Source organism: Canis lupus, chromosome 20 (assembly GCF_011100685.1).
Source record: "Canis lupus familiaris isolate Mischka breed German Shepherd chromosome 20, alternate assembly UU_Cfam_GSD_1.0, whole genome shotgun sequence".
Taxonomy (NCBI): Eukaryota; Metazoa; Chordata; class Mammalia; order Carnivora; family Canidae; genus Canis; species Canis lupus.
Genome location: NC_049241.1, coordinates 37,162,009 through 37,176,917, shown reverse-complemented (window position 1 = coordinate 37,176,917; position 14,909 = coordinate 37,162,009). Strand labels below are relative to the sequence as shown.

Sequence of the window (14,909 nt, the reverse complement as noted above, 5' to 3'; positions counted from 1 at the left end):
GCCAACTCCTCAGGAACCCGACCCAGGGACAAAACAGCACGCCAATTTGCCAACTACAACTTTTGTGCACCTGTACGCTTGTTACATTCGATTGGGGGTGGGGGGCACTAGCTCTGACACACTGTGGGGAGGATCTCCATGAGGGTGCTGGAGCCTGCAGAGGCTGGCACGGGGTTCTGGATACACTGACTCTGGGGAGCACTAGTCCCGAAGGGAAGACCTAACCCCCTGCACCTCACCTCCACCTAAGCCGCACTGTCCAGGGATAATGGAGAAGCTGCTGGGCAAAGAATCCACTGCACTTTGGGACGGGGGTACCCAGCAACTTGTTAACTAACAAGTATTTATAAAGTCTTCTTCATCAGGCCCCTAAGGGACGCCGAGGGATACTAGGAGCCCAGTTTTCCAATTTCACTGTGATGGACCCAGACGACTCTGGTTAAAAAGGAACTGACGCTAAATAGCAGGACTAATGATGCCACGGTAATTGGGGTCAGACTGATGCGGCAAATCAATAGGAGTCTTCCTTCCCCTCAAATTCTTCAAACAAAGCATCTTTTTTTTTTTTTTTTTTAACCTTTGAAAGTTAATTAGCAAATGAAATACTGACAGTAAAGGCTCCCTCACCCAGGGACAGCAAGCAGGGTAGAACAAAACGGTAGCTGATTGGCTCACAAGTCCAATGTCCAGAGCAAATACATGGTATGGCACCTGATAAAGGGCAGAGGGCACCCTGGACTCCCCCAAAATCACAGTCTAAATTAACACACTTGCCCTACCAGTCCAATATAGGAGCCCTCACCCATCAAAGAATGGCTGGTTAATTAAAAAAAAAAAAAATGACCAAGATGAGAACCAGACCAGGCAGAGAAAACAGGAGAGAAAAATGCACAGTAAGCAAAGGGAAATAGTGCTTGGGGTGGGAAGGGAAAAGCAGAAGCGTGCTGCCAAGTCTTTCTGCCCCAGACACAGAAGGCTCCCCAAGAGGCCAGGCAACGGCCCCTCTTCAGAGCCAGGACCCACAGCCCAGGCACAGCACCCGTGTGGGGAAAAAAGTTCCCATGAGGAATAAAGATGGTTCACGTACTCAAGCTATTGGTCCACCTTCCTTTTGAATTTTTTTTCTTCTTTGGAAGGAAAAGAGCTGAAGAAAAGCACTGATTTGTTTTTAAAATCAGGAGACTGCCATGAAACCAGCAACACATATTCACAATGAAAGGAGACAGGCAGGAGGGTGTGTCCTGCTGGAATCAGGCTGGCAAGTGGCTGGGAGTGGGACAGCCCACACAGCACCCCCAGAGCCACGAGCGGGCAGTAAGTAGTGTGGCAGCGGGGTCCCCTCACCAAGGGACCTGACAGGCCAAACCTGAAGTCACCAACACATACATGTAGCCAGAGCAGCACAGAAGGAAGGAATGCTGCTATTCTCACCAGCAAACGCTTCATTTCATAAAAGGATGTGCTTTAGAGACTTGTTTCCATGGAGAAGTAGCCTCACTATATTTTAAGTGGTACTTAAAGCCAAACATGTGAATCCTCCCCAGAAACCCTTCCTGGGTAAATCGAGGTAGCTCAGCACACGTGTATGCAAGCACCCTGAGGCACTGGTGTGGCTTTAGGGAGCCAGCAACGGAAAGCCTCAGAGGCAGCAGCCAGGTCCAATGTTCTTCCAGGAGGCCGCCAGAGGGTGGAGGCAGAGGTCAGTGAAGTGCAAAGGGCCTGCTGCCACCATGCTGACAGCCCAGGAGGCAGGTGCTAGCAGTAAGAAAACACCCACTTCCTGAAAACATTCGGCCATGGGACTACTTTTCCTATAAACAGGGAAGTAGGACATGGGAGAGTACTGGGCTGCCGGCCTAGCTGACCATATTGCAAGAGGAGCTGGTCCTGCCTGCAGCAGCCCTGTGCTGACGACAGAAGTGCCAGCAGGACTGCACGGGACGAGAGAAATCGAGCACTGGCTGTAAGACACAGCCTCCTTCCACACTGGAGAGCACAGCAGAAACTTGGGTGGGCTTCCTCTCACAAGCTGGGGAGCCAGTAATGTTCAGGCATCAGCAACTCTTCCTGGAGCAGAGAACGGACATTGCGAACACATGTACAACTGTTCTCCAGCCCTGATGCTGGTGGACAAGGTGTGCCAGCTTTGGTTTGCCAAAAAAGCTGATCCCATAGCCCCGTCCCTAGAGACAATGGTTCTAGAGGTCTGGAGTGGGTCCTGGGAACCTACGTTTCTAACTTGCAACCAGGTAATTCTGAGGCAGGTATTTTAAGGGCCATGCTTGGAGTCTGGGTCAAGTGGGCATGGGGTGGGTAACGGGGCTCGAGGGGAGGGAGTGGTGGTCAAGGGCAGCAGAGAAGGACATGCTGCAGACCAAAGGTCCATTTCTGTGCACTCAAGAGACAAAAGTACACTCGAGGGAAGGAGGTAGCCCCACTGCCACCCCATGGAACAATCAATTCTTCTGAGCTAGCCTGACCGTGCCTCCTAAGTGCATAACCATGACCATGCTTTTGGGAGGTCTCTGATTAGTCAGTGATATCTTACGTTTAACTGCTTTCCCAGTTAGTGCAAAGCATTCCCCCTTTGAATAGATAAAAAGTCCAAGTGACTGGGTGCTAGTCTCAGTGCAGTGGTGGGTTTTGATCCTTGGTCCTTCTGCTCTGGCTCCCAGCCAGTGGATTTAAATGTGTGCACTTTAGCCAAACCACCATCTGATGCAAGATGCCCTGTTCTCTGGGTATAAACAGAAAGTCTGGGACATCAGGGCCAGATGATTACTATTATTATCTGAAATACAGTTTCTGTGTGTAGCTCCGAAGGTCAATCACACCCAAAAGGAATTAATATATTATTGAAAGAAGAAAAATGGTTTGTCACCTCAAAATAATGCCCAGTGATGCTGCCTGCTGGGTGCAGGGTATGGGATGCAAGGAGATGAGCCTAGGCCTGGGCTCACACTGTTGTCTGGAGCACCAGACCCCCGGGCTGGCCATGCTTGTCCTGAAGCTGGCATTCAGGTTTGCTGACCAGTGCTAGAAGCGGTGGGAAGGGTGTGCCATATAGCATGTACCTCATTTTATTCTGAGGGGAAAATATACATCACTTCACCATCAGCAGCCACCTGTGCAATCTCCCATGAGCAGTGTTTCCTTTGGGGGGCCAATGTAGCTCACACAGGATCACCGCTTCCTTCAGAGCCTTTTCTCCGATGGCCAGCCTGCTCCGGCTCTGGGAAGGCACACGGCAAAAAGGGCAAGAGGCACGACACTCCCTAGTTGACTCTGGGGAATGTGACCCGAGAGACTTTGTGTTTTCATTTCCCAGATTTTTCAGTGAGGAACATCATTCCCTCTCTAAAAACCCAGACCACAGTGTTTGCTTTGGGACAGCCACCGCTCCAGGGCCACCTCTGGTTTAGCTGGGTGCACAACAGCAGGCCTCCTTCCTGCTTTTACAGAGTAAGTGACACATTCCTGTGAAGTATAAAATGGCTACATCTCTCTTTCTGGGCCAGATTACTGTTAACTATCACATCCAAGATATAGTTTGTTGGCTTACGCAGCTCCTTAGGTCCCTCACACCCAACGGGGATATGTTAACCAAAAAATAAAACTGTTGATTAGAACAAAATGGTGACACAAATAATGTGTCTATTTTAAAAGAGCTTTTGGTCTTCCCTTAAAAGTGGAACTCCTTCTTCCTGTTTGAGGCTTCAAATGGATGATGTTTGGGGCGGCGATTCTCTCTGACGTCTCGCCTGCCAGGGTCGGTCCTCTTCTACCACAGACCCCTCAGCAGGGCTCTTGTGCACAGTTAATGTGTTCTACCCACAAAACCGCCCCACAGCTGGTCCAGGTGCCACAGGTGTCAATGCATCTGAGGTCATGAGGTTTTGTCAGCCAGTCTGGACACACGTAACTGAGTCCTAACAAAGTGGATCAGCTTGGTCTCTGTGAGGAATGCTGTCCCAAAAGTCATTCCCAAACAGAAGGCCCCCACAGCCACGTGTGCCAGCCTGGCCAGCCAGCCCTGCTCACAGCAGAGGAACACCTGCAGAAAGAAACCACTGTCACTGCCATGGCCCCTCCATCTTAACATCCTACCTCAGGGTTAAGCCAGGGAGAACGGAGGCCTTGCTGTTCCAGCTTCGAGTCAGATAAAAGGTATGACAACTGTGTACCAAGGGGCTACTGTGTTCCCACTAGTGACATTGTTTTGCCACATCTATCATAACATGCTGTCCTTGAGGCTTGGGGAAGGGGTAAGAGGAAGCAAATATTTGCCTAGGTGGGTCAGGAAGAGCAAGAAGGGGAAGCCTAGAGCCAGGAACAGCGAGCAGCCTACAAAAGCATGTAGTGTGAAGGCTGCAGGGAGTCTCACCTCGGAAACACCAGTAATCCCGCCACTGAGGACAAATGCCCCAAGGAGGGCGGGTGATAGGTACAGGCCTGCCAGGGGTCTGTGAGGGCTCTTTCTGTAGTAGCGGTGGATGAAGCAAAGGCTCTGTGTGATCCGAATGCCCATGTTAAAGCAGTTGGCCAAGATGAAGCCCACACTGCCACACCACTGGGTCAGGAGATAGGATAACACCAGGAATGAAGACGATAGGGCCAGCATTGTGAAATTGTACCTGGGGAGAGGGAGACAAAACAGAGGAGTAGGTACCTTGTCCCAAACAAGACTGTTCCAAAACAAGTGGCCGTAACATGAAATCACAGAAAGTACCTCTGAGTTGCCATAACCCGGCTGGTTTTCATAGCTGTGGACACTATATGGATATCCATAACTATCCCCCTCATCCCTGAAGAGAAGAGTAAGGAAATAAACAACGCAAGATATTATGGTTTTTAAGGATAATTGGTTAGTTTAAGTGACACTTTGTGACCAAAACACATAAAAATCCTGTTCAGTCCAAGTCTTCAATGTGAGGCACAAGAATTATGACATAGGTAATAATTATATATGAATACAAACTCTGTGACAGCCACTGACAGGGGAACAGGGATACAGTGATGAGTGAAAACACATAACCCTTACTCTATGAGGTTTGTATGTGTTTTACAGACCAGGAAACCAGGCACGGGGAGGCTGAGTAATTTGCCTAAGGAGTGACCTGACTCTGGCAACTAAACTTAGGGAAATGCACACCACTTTCCTTGGGAAATGCAGAAGCCCTGGGAACTTGGCTAGTAGATCTCACTTAAAGCAAGTGACCAGCCTTCAAAATGACATGCACACGGGGGAGTAGGCCTGAATCACTTCAGTGTTCCCAACTCTTAGACATCCTTCCCTCTGCTCTCCACATCTCCAGAGCTCTCTGGCCTCCTCACTGGATGGATTATGCTGAACTTCTACTTAGCCTAGTTACCTTCCATTCAGAGCAAGGGAAACTGAGTCTCAGCAAAGACAAAACAGCTGCTGTGGTCTTCAAAGAGGCTTGTGGTACGGCCACAAACAAAATTGTCCAGCACTGGTTTCTGCCTAGCGAGCAGCAGGCATTCTAAGTACATAGTTGTAGAGAATCAAACCATGAGGTCTCTCAGCTGTGTCTGCTGAGTTAGGGAACTCAGAGGCCACTCCGGTTCTGTACACAAAGGGTGGTAAAAAGCTGCTATGTCTGTTGAATGCCCAGGTACTGGTCCTCAGGTGGACCAAGCCCCAGGTGCTATGGAGATATACCTGATCGGAGGGGTAACAGGAATACCATACATACATACACACACACACACACACACACACACACACACACATACACAATCCTCCAACAAGGGAGGTGTGTTTTTCACTAACTACTGATCAATAATCAGAATGGCCAACTTCATAACAAGCCATTGAAGGTAGAGACCATCATAGGCCAATTAGTTATCTGATCTCTTTTCCAAAAAGAAGTAGAGATGTATGATCTTTTTTGTCTCCCCAGAAACAATCTCAGATCCTTGGAGTTGAGACTACAGGTTCACAAACTTTCAAAGTCATCCTCATCCAACTCTAAGTAAAATGTCAATAATGAAAGAAATCAGTACCTAATTCATGCTAATTCAAGCAAGGATGAATTCAACAGTGTGGCTTCTTTGGTGTGGCCATTTGGGAAGAGCTGATAATGATAGGGGTCCACTGTTTATCACTAGAATAGGGCGCTGCCGCTGTTGAACTTTCCAGAACTCACAAACCTATAGCCTTAAAGGTATAAGCCACATCAGGAAAAAAAAAATTAAAGATGCAATTAAAATACCACTTTTTAAACTGAATAAACTTGTTGCAAGAAGGTTCTCTTACAAATGAGAATAAATCCTGCTTAAACTAGGCAAAACTGCCTTGTTCTCCATGGTACCACTGAAGTTCACATAAAAGGTGGGGGCTCCTGGTACTAACCATGACTCCATGAAGTCTATAGAATACTGAATTTCTTTTTTTTCTTTTAATTTTTATTTATTTATGATAGTCACACAGAGAGAGAGAGAGGCAGAGACATAGGCAGAGGGAGAAGCAGGCTCCATGCACCGGGAGCCTGATGTGGGATTCGATCCCGGGTCTCCAGGATCGCGCCCTGGGCCAAAGGCAGGGACCAAACCGCTGCGCCACCCAGGGATCCCAGAATACTGAATTTCATACAAAGTAGTCAGTGATGGTATTTATACTGGTGTACATTAAAACTGATGGAAATTGAACATTAGGTAAATGGAAAGGATTTACCTTAAGATTTGTAAGCTAATAACCAATGTCAGGATTAAGAAACTGGTGGTCATTAGATAATCCCTTAAGTGCACGGATAAAAAAATTAAAGTTGGCTTTGATCAGAATTTTAAATGCTTTATCTGTGGTATTTGTAAACATTAAGAACCCACTAGCCACCTTAGGGGAAGAAATATGGTTGGCTTTATTTAAAAGTACACCATTGCTCATGCCAAGTCTTAAGTCACCTTGGGTAAACCCACCTTATGCATTCCCACAGGTTACTGAGAAAAATCATGGAGTTTGGGTCAATACCAGTTTATATCTAACCTTATGTGTTGTCTATAGTCACTTTTCTCATCGTTGCTCAAACTCCTCAAAATCCGTACTATTCCATAAACTTGCCAGCCCATCAATTGTGTCCAACCTTGATGTCAAGGCCACCACATTGCCTTTCCATTCTGTCTTCCAGTAGATGAAGTTTCTGTTTCTCAAGGTGAATTTGAGTGTGAGAAACACAAAAGAGGAACTGCCCCAATTCTAATTTGCTGACTTAACCCACAAAATGATTTCAAAATTGAATTGCTGGTTTCCTTGAACCAGTTTCTGTATTTTTTTCAGGGGTCTTAAGCTCAGTTAAATGATTTCCAAAAAACATAGCAGGCTCAAAATCTCTTGGGACCTAAATTCCCTTCCACTAAAAAAGAGATCTTAAACCATATATATTTTTTGTGTAGAGGTTGTTCACCTAAAGGGATGTCTATTAAACTAAAAAAAAAAAAAAAGCAGCAGCAGCCACTTTTACAATCAGTACAAAATTAATGAAAATAATGACTATTCTATAAGGTTTGGTTAACATAACAATTATTTATGAATGCTTAGTTTTTCCATTGCCCCAAGAAGATACTGGGCTTAAAATCAGGCTTATCAGAAGATGGACAGTCAAAGATGTTGACTATGGCAGCAACTGAAGTGCCCCTGCGTGGGTGTTGGCTGAAAACCTCAAGGCACAGCCATCATTGCAGCCTCGGCAGCAAATGGTAGGGACGGTGCCAGTGTCTCATGTGTCAATATGAGAAGATCGCACTCATCCTTCACTCAGCAGTTATGGAGTCCAGCTCCATGGTGAACATTCAAGGGCCAAGAAAACAGTCTTGGGCTTTTGCATCACCGTCCCCTGTGCCTAGGAGACTCTGCTTGGTCATCCAGCCAAAATGCCACCTTCTCAGAAGGGCCTCCCAATCTAAAAGAGCCCCACTCTCACTGCATAACCCTGTTTTAGTTATCTGTACTGTGCAAGATTTATTTATTTACTTGTTTGCTCCCCCACCATCAGCTCCAGGAGAGCAGGGATCTTGTCTGTTTTTTTCACTGCTGTACTCCTGGAACTTAAAATGTCCGTTAGAGAACAGAGGCTCAAAAAACACTTGTCAAATGAACAGAAGAAACTGAGAAAAAATTAACAAAACAGAACAAAAATTCTTCAATAGGGCAGACTGAGGGGCGCCTAGGTAGCTCAGTGGTTGAGCATCTGCCTTTGGCTCAGGTCATGATCCGATCCCAGGGTCCTAGGATCGAGTCCCACACTGGGCTACCCACAGGGAGCCTGCTTCTCCCTCTGCCTATGTCCCTGCCTCTCTTTCTGTGTCTCTCATGAATAAATAAATAAAATATTTTTTAAAAAATAGGGCAGATTGAAAAATCCATCAATTATCTTCAATATATGAAATTATTAACATAAAAGCAACTTGGAATTCAAAGGATATTCTAATATTTCACATCCAACCAAATGTCCTTTTCTGATTTGGGAAAAAAAAGTTCGGATAATCACTTCTGGGCCTTTTGGCTAAGATCAAGTGAAAAACACTGATTGACCTGAAGTTGTTAAGTAAAAGCCCGTGATTTTATCAATACGGTGTTTTTTTTCCAATTCAGAATCTGAAACATCCAATGTAAATCAATCATAACATTTAACTAAGCTACCTAATCCCATCCATAAAAATCCCTGCTAGAGTTTTACATCTGGTTAAATTCAGAATTGAAAAAATGCTGGGGTCTGTGATGAACACAGATGCCATGTGCTCAGACCAGGGCTGGGGGCTGGGCTGCAGTGTTTAATACATCTAGAAAAATCATGCCTGAAGTCACACCTCTTAAGGGAAGTGCGTTACCGCAGATGAGAACTGCATTAGAAGGTGCTCTGGTTCTGTTTAGGATTCTGACTTTTTAGCATACCAGTGCTAGGAATTCTGTTAAAAAGTTTAGAATTCAGGGCACCTGGGTGGCTCAGTGGTTGAGTGTCTGTCTTTGGCTCAGGTCATGATCCCAGGGTCCCAGGAACAAGTCCCTCATTGGGCTCCCCAAGGGGAGCCTGCTTCTCCCTCTGTCTATGTCTCTGCCTCTCTCTCTCTCTGTGTCTCTCTCATGAATAAGTAAATAAAATCACTTAAAAAAAAAAAAAGGTGCTCTGGTTCTGTCTTTTCTCTATGTTGACTACTCATATCATGAAAATAATTTTCCAGACGTTTACATATCATCAAAATCCCATTACAGCTAACTTAAACTAACTTAAAAAGTGGTTTCTTTTAATTCAATGCCACGCAAGAGGAAAGAAAGCAACTAGCCACTGTCTATATTATATTCCCTCATGATTTGATTGTAAGAGACATTTTAACATTTTAAGCAGGCTTCGAGCTGACTCTCCCCTTCCATACTAATGCTGAAATCATTTCAACAAAATTTCCCTTCAAACAGATAGAGATAACTAGTCCAGAGCTCTTTCCATCATGGCTTACTGCCTCAGTATGTTTTACGTTACATCTAAAAATTATTTCATGTTTGAGGTGCCTTTCAAACAAAAACACATTATCTCAAAATCAACTTAAATTGACCTTTTCATCCATGAAAAAAATAAAGGGTGAGGAGGATGGCCGCAAAGTAGTTTTACAGCTACACATTTAACTCTCTGAAGTGAAAAACCTATCTAGACCAATATTTGAAAACTACGGGTTGTGAGCTAAAAGTAGGTGGGAAAATCAGCTGAGTAGGTCATGACATGGCAGTCTGAAAATGAAATATAACAGGATTAAAAGCCATCAGGTGTCTTGCACATCATTGGGGTATTTACTACTTCGTGAAGGCCTCACTCACCCACACCCACCTGAATATGTAGAGGGTCATAGGGCTCCACGTAATTTTACTGATAAGCTGGTCTGGGCTAGTGGTTCCTGAAGCTCTATTTTCAGAAATCTCCTGGGGCTGTGTGATGACAGATTCCTTGGACCAAGCCCCTCAAATGCTAGCTCTGTTGGTCTAAGCACTCAAGGCCTTACACAGGCAGCATAAAAGCCCCCAAAGGATCCATGCGTCAGGAGGCAGAGGGATAACCAAGACCGCTTGCCCCATTACCCACAGCCATCCTCTACTGTCTTTTCCTTCTCTCCTCTCCTTTTCTCCCTATCAATTTCATCCTTCTCAACCTCATCCTGTAGTGGTGCCTTAAGATATTGCCATGCTACTTTCTGGCACTTGGGATACATCCCGGGTGTGGGTCAGAAGCTCTAAACTAGTTCATGTCAGAATCACTGAGGAGCTTTTAAAAAACACACAAATGCTCAGGGGCCTGCCAGTTCTGCAGGTGTGCTAGGAGAGAGTGGTGGAAGAAGGGCAGGCAGGAATCTGCACATCTAAGGAGCTTTACGGGAGATTTTGATTGATAACCAATGCTAAGAACCACTGTTTGTGGTGCCAGGGTAGAGGTCCTGATCTGGGGTCCATGGATGGGAAAAAATAGTGGCAAAATGTGTATGTGCATATGGGCCTTTCTCTGAAGAGAGGTGATACAGATTCCTGAACTTCCTCACAGCCTACAAATCACAGTTTCAGAGACAGGACTCTGTATCTCAAAGAAGCTCCATGGTAACCCACTGAGGCACTGGGCAAGGAGGTGGGGGTGCAGAGCTGTGCCATCTCTGCAAACCTTCAGTTCCAGATTTCTTCCTTCTCCAAAAGGAGGCACAGGATAGTTGCTGTCCCCACCCTGGTGCGTGGAAGACTAACTGTGGCAACCTGTGCAACTGCTGAATGTCCAGGGATGGTGCTACACTAGTGGGATAGGCGTTACCTCTAAAAGGGCTTTCTGTGAATGCATGTTCAGAATGAAAAGAAAGAAGATTGGCAAGTTATTCAGTTTGGCCATGATTAAAGGAGGGTCTTTACTTACCTGTCAACCTCCTCTTTGCTCATGGCAGCAAATGTGAAACACTCCGTCACTCCATTGATGGCAAGCAGGAGGACATAGAGACAGTAGGAACGCAGCAAAACAGGACCTATAAGGAAACAACCCATCAAGACTCTAGAACACAAACAGGAGGCCCACATGCACCAGAACTGGGTCAGGAGCCCTGCTGGTATTGTACATGGGCAGATACATGCTCAAGCCTAAAGTCTTAATCATCTGGAATGATGTCCACCATTCCATAGCCCTGATTAAAATAAAATGCTAAACAAGAAAGGGCAACTGAGGCACCTGCTGGCTCAGTCGGTTGAGCATCTATCTGCCTTTGACTCAGGTCATGATCCTGGAGTCTCAGGATTGAGCCCTATGTTAAGCTCTCTGCTCACCAAGGAGTCTGCTTCTCCCTCTACCCACCACCCCACTTGTGTTTCCCTTCTCAAATAAGTAAATAAAATCTTTAAAAAAAAAAAAAAGAGAGAGAGAGAGAAAGGGCAAAGGCTAAATCTACAGGAGCACCTGGGTGGCTCAGTCAGTTAAGTGGCCAACTCTTGGTTTCAGCTCAGGTCATGATCTTGGGGTCCTCGGATCAAGCCCTGCATCAGGCTCCGTGCTCAGCATGGAGTCTGCTTGTCTCCCTCCCTCCTCCTGCTTGTGCACACTCTCTCTCAAGTACATAAATAAAATCTTAAAAAAAAAAAAAAAAGGAGTAAGTCTACAAATGTCTTGCTTAACAACTAAAAGCTTATCTGGCCAGTAAGCAAATCTTTTCTCTTTTTAAATCAGCATGAAGAGCTCTGCTGTTTGAGCACCCAAGGGCACTAGTGGCCCTGAATGCTAAGAGAACTGAGCTGAAGAAAAGACCATGGGGGAGAAGCCCAGGGCTCGGGAGCAGCAGCAAACTGGAGACAGAACACACCCACAAATCTGCAGAGAGAATCAGAATAACCATGATGTTTTTTTGCTAAAACATGGTGATGCAGTCCTATAACTCACTAACAAGCTCTGAGGAAAATTGCTAACAAAAGACTGGGAGCCCCAAAAATGGAATTGATCCCATTTTAGGAAGGCCATTAGTAAGAGGAAGTCAAGCAACTTCTAATAAAACAACCTGTGACCCAGCAATCCCACTCCTAAATATACATCCAACAAAATAAATGTACATGTTCACATAACCACTTGTACAAAAATGTCCATAGCAGTTAATAGTCCAAACTGACCATCAACGACAGAAAGGATAAACAGACTGTGGGACATCCATATAAAAATACTTCTCAAGAAGCAATCAAAAAGAAAAAAATACTGATCCATGTAAAAAACATGGATAGAACCCACAAACTGTATATTGAGAGAAAGAAGCCAACCGCCAAGTGTCCCATGCTGTATGATTTCACTGATATAAAGTCCCTTTTATAAGTATACTAATCTAGGGCACCTGAGTGGCTCAGACAGTTGAGCCATCCAACCTCTTTGTTATGGCTCAGGTCATGATCTCAGGGTCCTGGGACTGAGTCCCATGTCTGGGCTCTGTGCTGAGCAGAGAGTCTGCTTGTCCCTCTCTCTCTGCCCCTCCTCTCTGCTTGTTCTCTCTCTCTCACTTTCAGGTGAATGGATAAATAAAATATTTTTAAAAAATTATAAAAGCAAACTAATCTATGGTGATAAAAATCAGAACAGTGGTTGCCTCTGGTGGGGGCGGGGTGGGGGGCGGGAGGGCAGCATCGGCAGTTGACTGGAAAGAGTCCTGAAAGAACTTTCTGGGGTAATGGGTGTATGTATTTGTCAAAACTCACCAAGCTGTACTCCTTAAGAGTAAAGAATTTTACTTCATGTAAACTAGACCTCAAGAAAGACTTAGTCATTAAAAGAAAAGGGGTGGGGGGCTAAAGCTCCAGAGTCCCAGAATCTGGAACTCACTCATAGTTTATGAAAGCTGCTTAATGTGAAAGATCTTCATGCCAGGGGCACCCTGAATACCTCTATGGCAGTCAACAATTACATGCGGAGTCCCAATGGGGCAGCTGTGAAGCCCAACAGAAAGCTATTTCCCGAGGCCCCTCTGTTGATTCCCACATTTCATCAGGTCCTGTTGTACTTCACCCCCCAAGCCTCTGTGGGAAGTAGCCTGGCTCCCACTGCAGCTGGGGGATTGCTCCAGTGGTGTAGGCAGGACCAAGGGTGTGTCAAGGCTGTGCTTCCTGTTCCCTCCACCCTCTTCTCTCTGGCAGAGAGGGGCAGGGCCCCTCTCCCAGCCTGTGCCTCTCACTGCACAACTGAAAGCTCATGGCATGTGTGGGTCTACCTAAAAGTAGAAAGAGAACCACTTTGAGACATGGAGAACATAAAGTTTTCCACGAAACACTGATTCAAGGAGAAGGCTTCAAGTCCATTTTCGGAAGAGGTTGAAATTGGGGAATTCATTCAGCACTAGTCTGAAGAGTCAGGAGCAGAGCAAAGAGATGTGGGGTGGCGTGGAAACGAGGGAAGGAAAGCCAGCAATGGCCAATGAGGGATGATGTACTACCAGGAGCCACTATGGGCTTCACAGAGAACTGGGAGTTTGGTCAAAGTACGAGGGAGCTACAATAAGGAGATGAATGCTAGAAGACCCTGTTGGGACAGTGACACTGATGGAGCTCTGGGCCAGGCAAAGATGACAATGGTCCTAGCTCACCAAACAGCACATTCTTTTCAGAAACTGAGAAACCAGGCTATTCTTGAGACTCTTCTCTTTCAGAAGATGATACCAAGAGAATATCTTTTTGAGTCTAAAATTGCTTTTTTACAGTGTTATATTAGTTTCATGTATACAATACAGTGATCAACAATTCTATATATTACTCAGTGCTCATCGTGTTAAGTCTAATATTATTAATGGCTCTGACATAAGGCTTTAGAAATAGAATGTACTACCTTAGATATCAACTAACACTGACCCTTGTACCTGATAACTACGACCAAGGCTCAAGGCTGGCACCAGCCTCTCCCTTGAGCCAAAGGCCCACAGCTATCAGGTTCCATACTTTCTAGGACTCATTACTTCACCAGGTGAACACTGTAATGACGGGACAGCCTTCTCACAACCACGTCCTGTGACTGTGACAATAAAGGCTGTTCATTGGCGATCACCTTTCTAGAAGGCAGTGCTGTGTGAAATGGTTGACTGCCCAGTCTTTGCACAGGACTTAAGAATGGCTTCCTAATGAGCCTCCCCAGCGAGCCTCCCCAGCTTCCTAATGAGCCTTCCTGCCTGTGATGGAAACACAAGCCTCACAGCATCCGCCCCAGGCGGCTGCCAACCACACTACGGTTTCACAGCAGGTGTTTCTCCAAAATGAATGACCTTTGCTCTCGGGTAGAGACTTGGCCCCTCCTCCCCTACTACCCAAAGTTTGGGCCCATTATAGTGGAGACCAAAACATGCCAGTGAACTTGTAAAATGGCACTGGACAAAGCCCCTTTCATTGAGATGTGGCACAGAAAGAAGTCTTCAGAGTTCTTGTCTAGTGACCTGAGGAACTGAAAATATCTTTGCTGACCCCAAGAAGAAACATTGCAAATGGACTACCAGCGTATGGCCCTGCACATTATGAAACTGGTGAAGTCCCCAAAGCCTAGCAGTGTTGTGAGATGCTCGGTGGCATGGGCACCAGGTGTTTCAAAGTTAGATACATTCGATACTTTTGTCCTTCCAGAACCAAGAGTCACTAGATTAAACATGCCATTTTACTTGCCGAGATCAATTTTATTCTCTGCAAATGGCTCTGAGTTATCCTTCAGAGACTTTCATGCATCAGGCTGTGATATTTATGTGGCATTTACTACCTTTCAGATGTGTTTAGTATCAAGCGGAGACTCATTAGAATCTGCTCTCTGCCTTCTTCCCTCACCCCAGAGGGTGCACAGGGAAGTGCCCAGCAAAACACATTTTAGGCCTGGGAGGAAAGCCAAGGATTCATAATGACTTCTCCAAGTGAGGTTGGGAGACTGAATGCCCTG

At 45.7% G+C, this 14,909-nt stretch overlaps 1 protein-coding gene across 1 annotated transcript; it reads right to left on the bottom strand.

Annotated features, from left to right (window-relative positions):
• Positions 1–556: 556 nt before the first annotated feature.
• LOC119877322 (protein RFT1 homolog) lies at positions 557–11,004 on the bottom strand. Its single transcript, XM_038566171.1, has 3 exons — positions 10,899–11,004; positions 4,385–4,634; positions 557–4,054 (listed from the first exon to the last, which is right to left on the bottom strand). Exons 1-3 carry the CDS (start codon positions 10,919–10,921, stop codon positions 3,887–3,889), a joined length of 441 nt encoding a protein of 146 aa, XP_038422099.1. The 5' UTR covers positions 10,922–11,004; the 3' UTR covers positions 557–3,886.
• Positions 11,005–14,909: the final 3,905 nt, after the last annotated feature.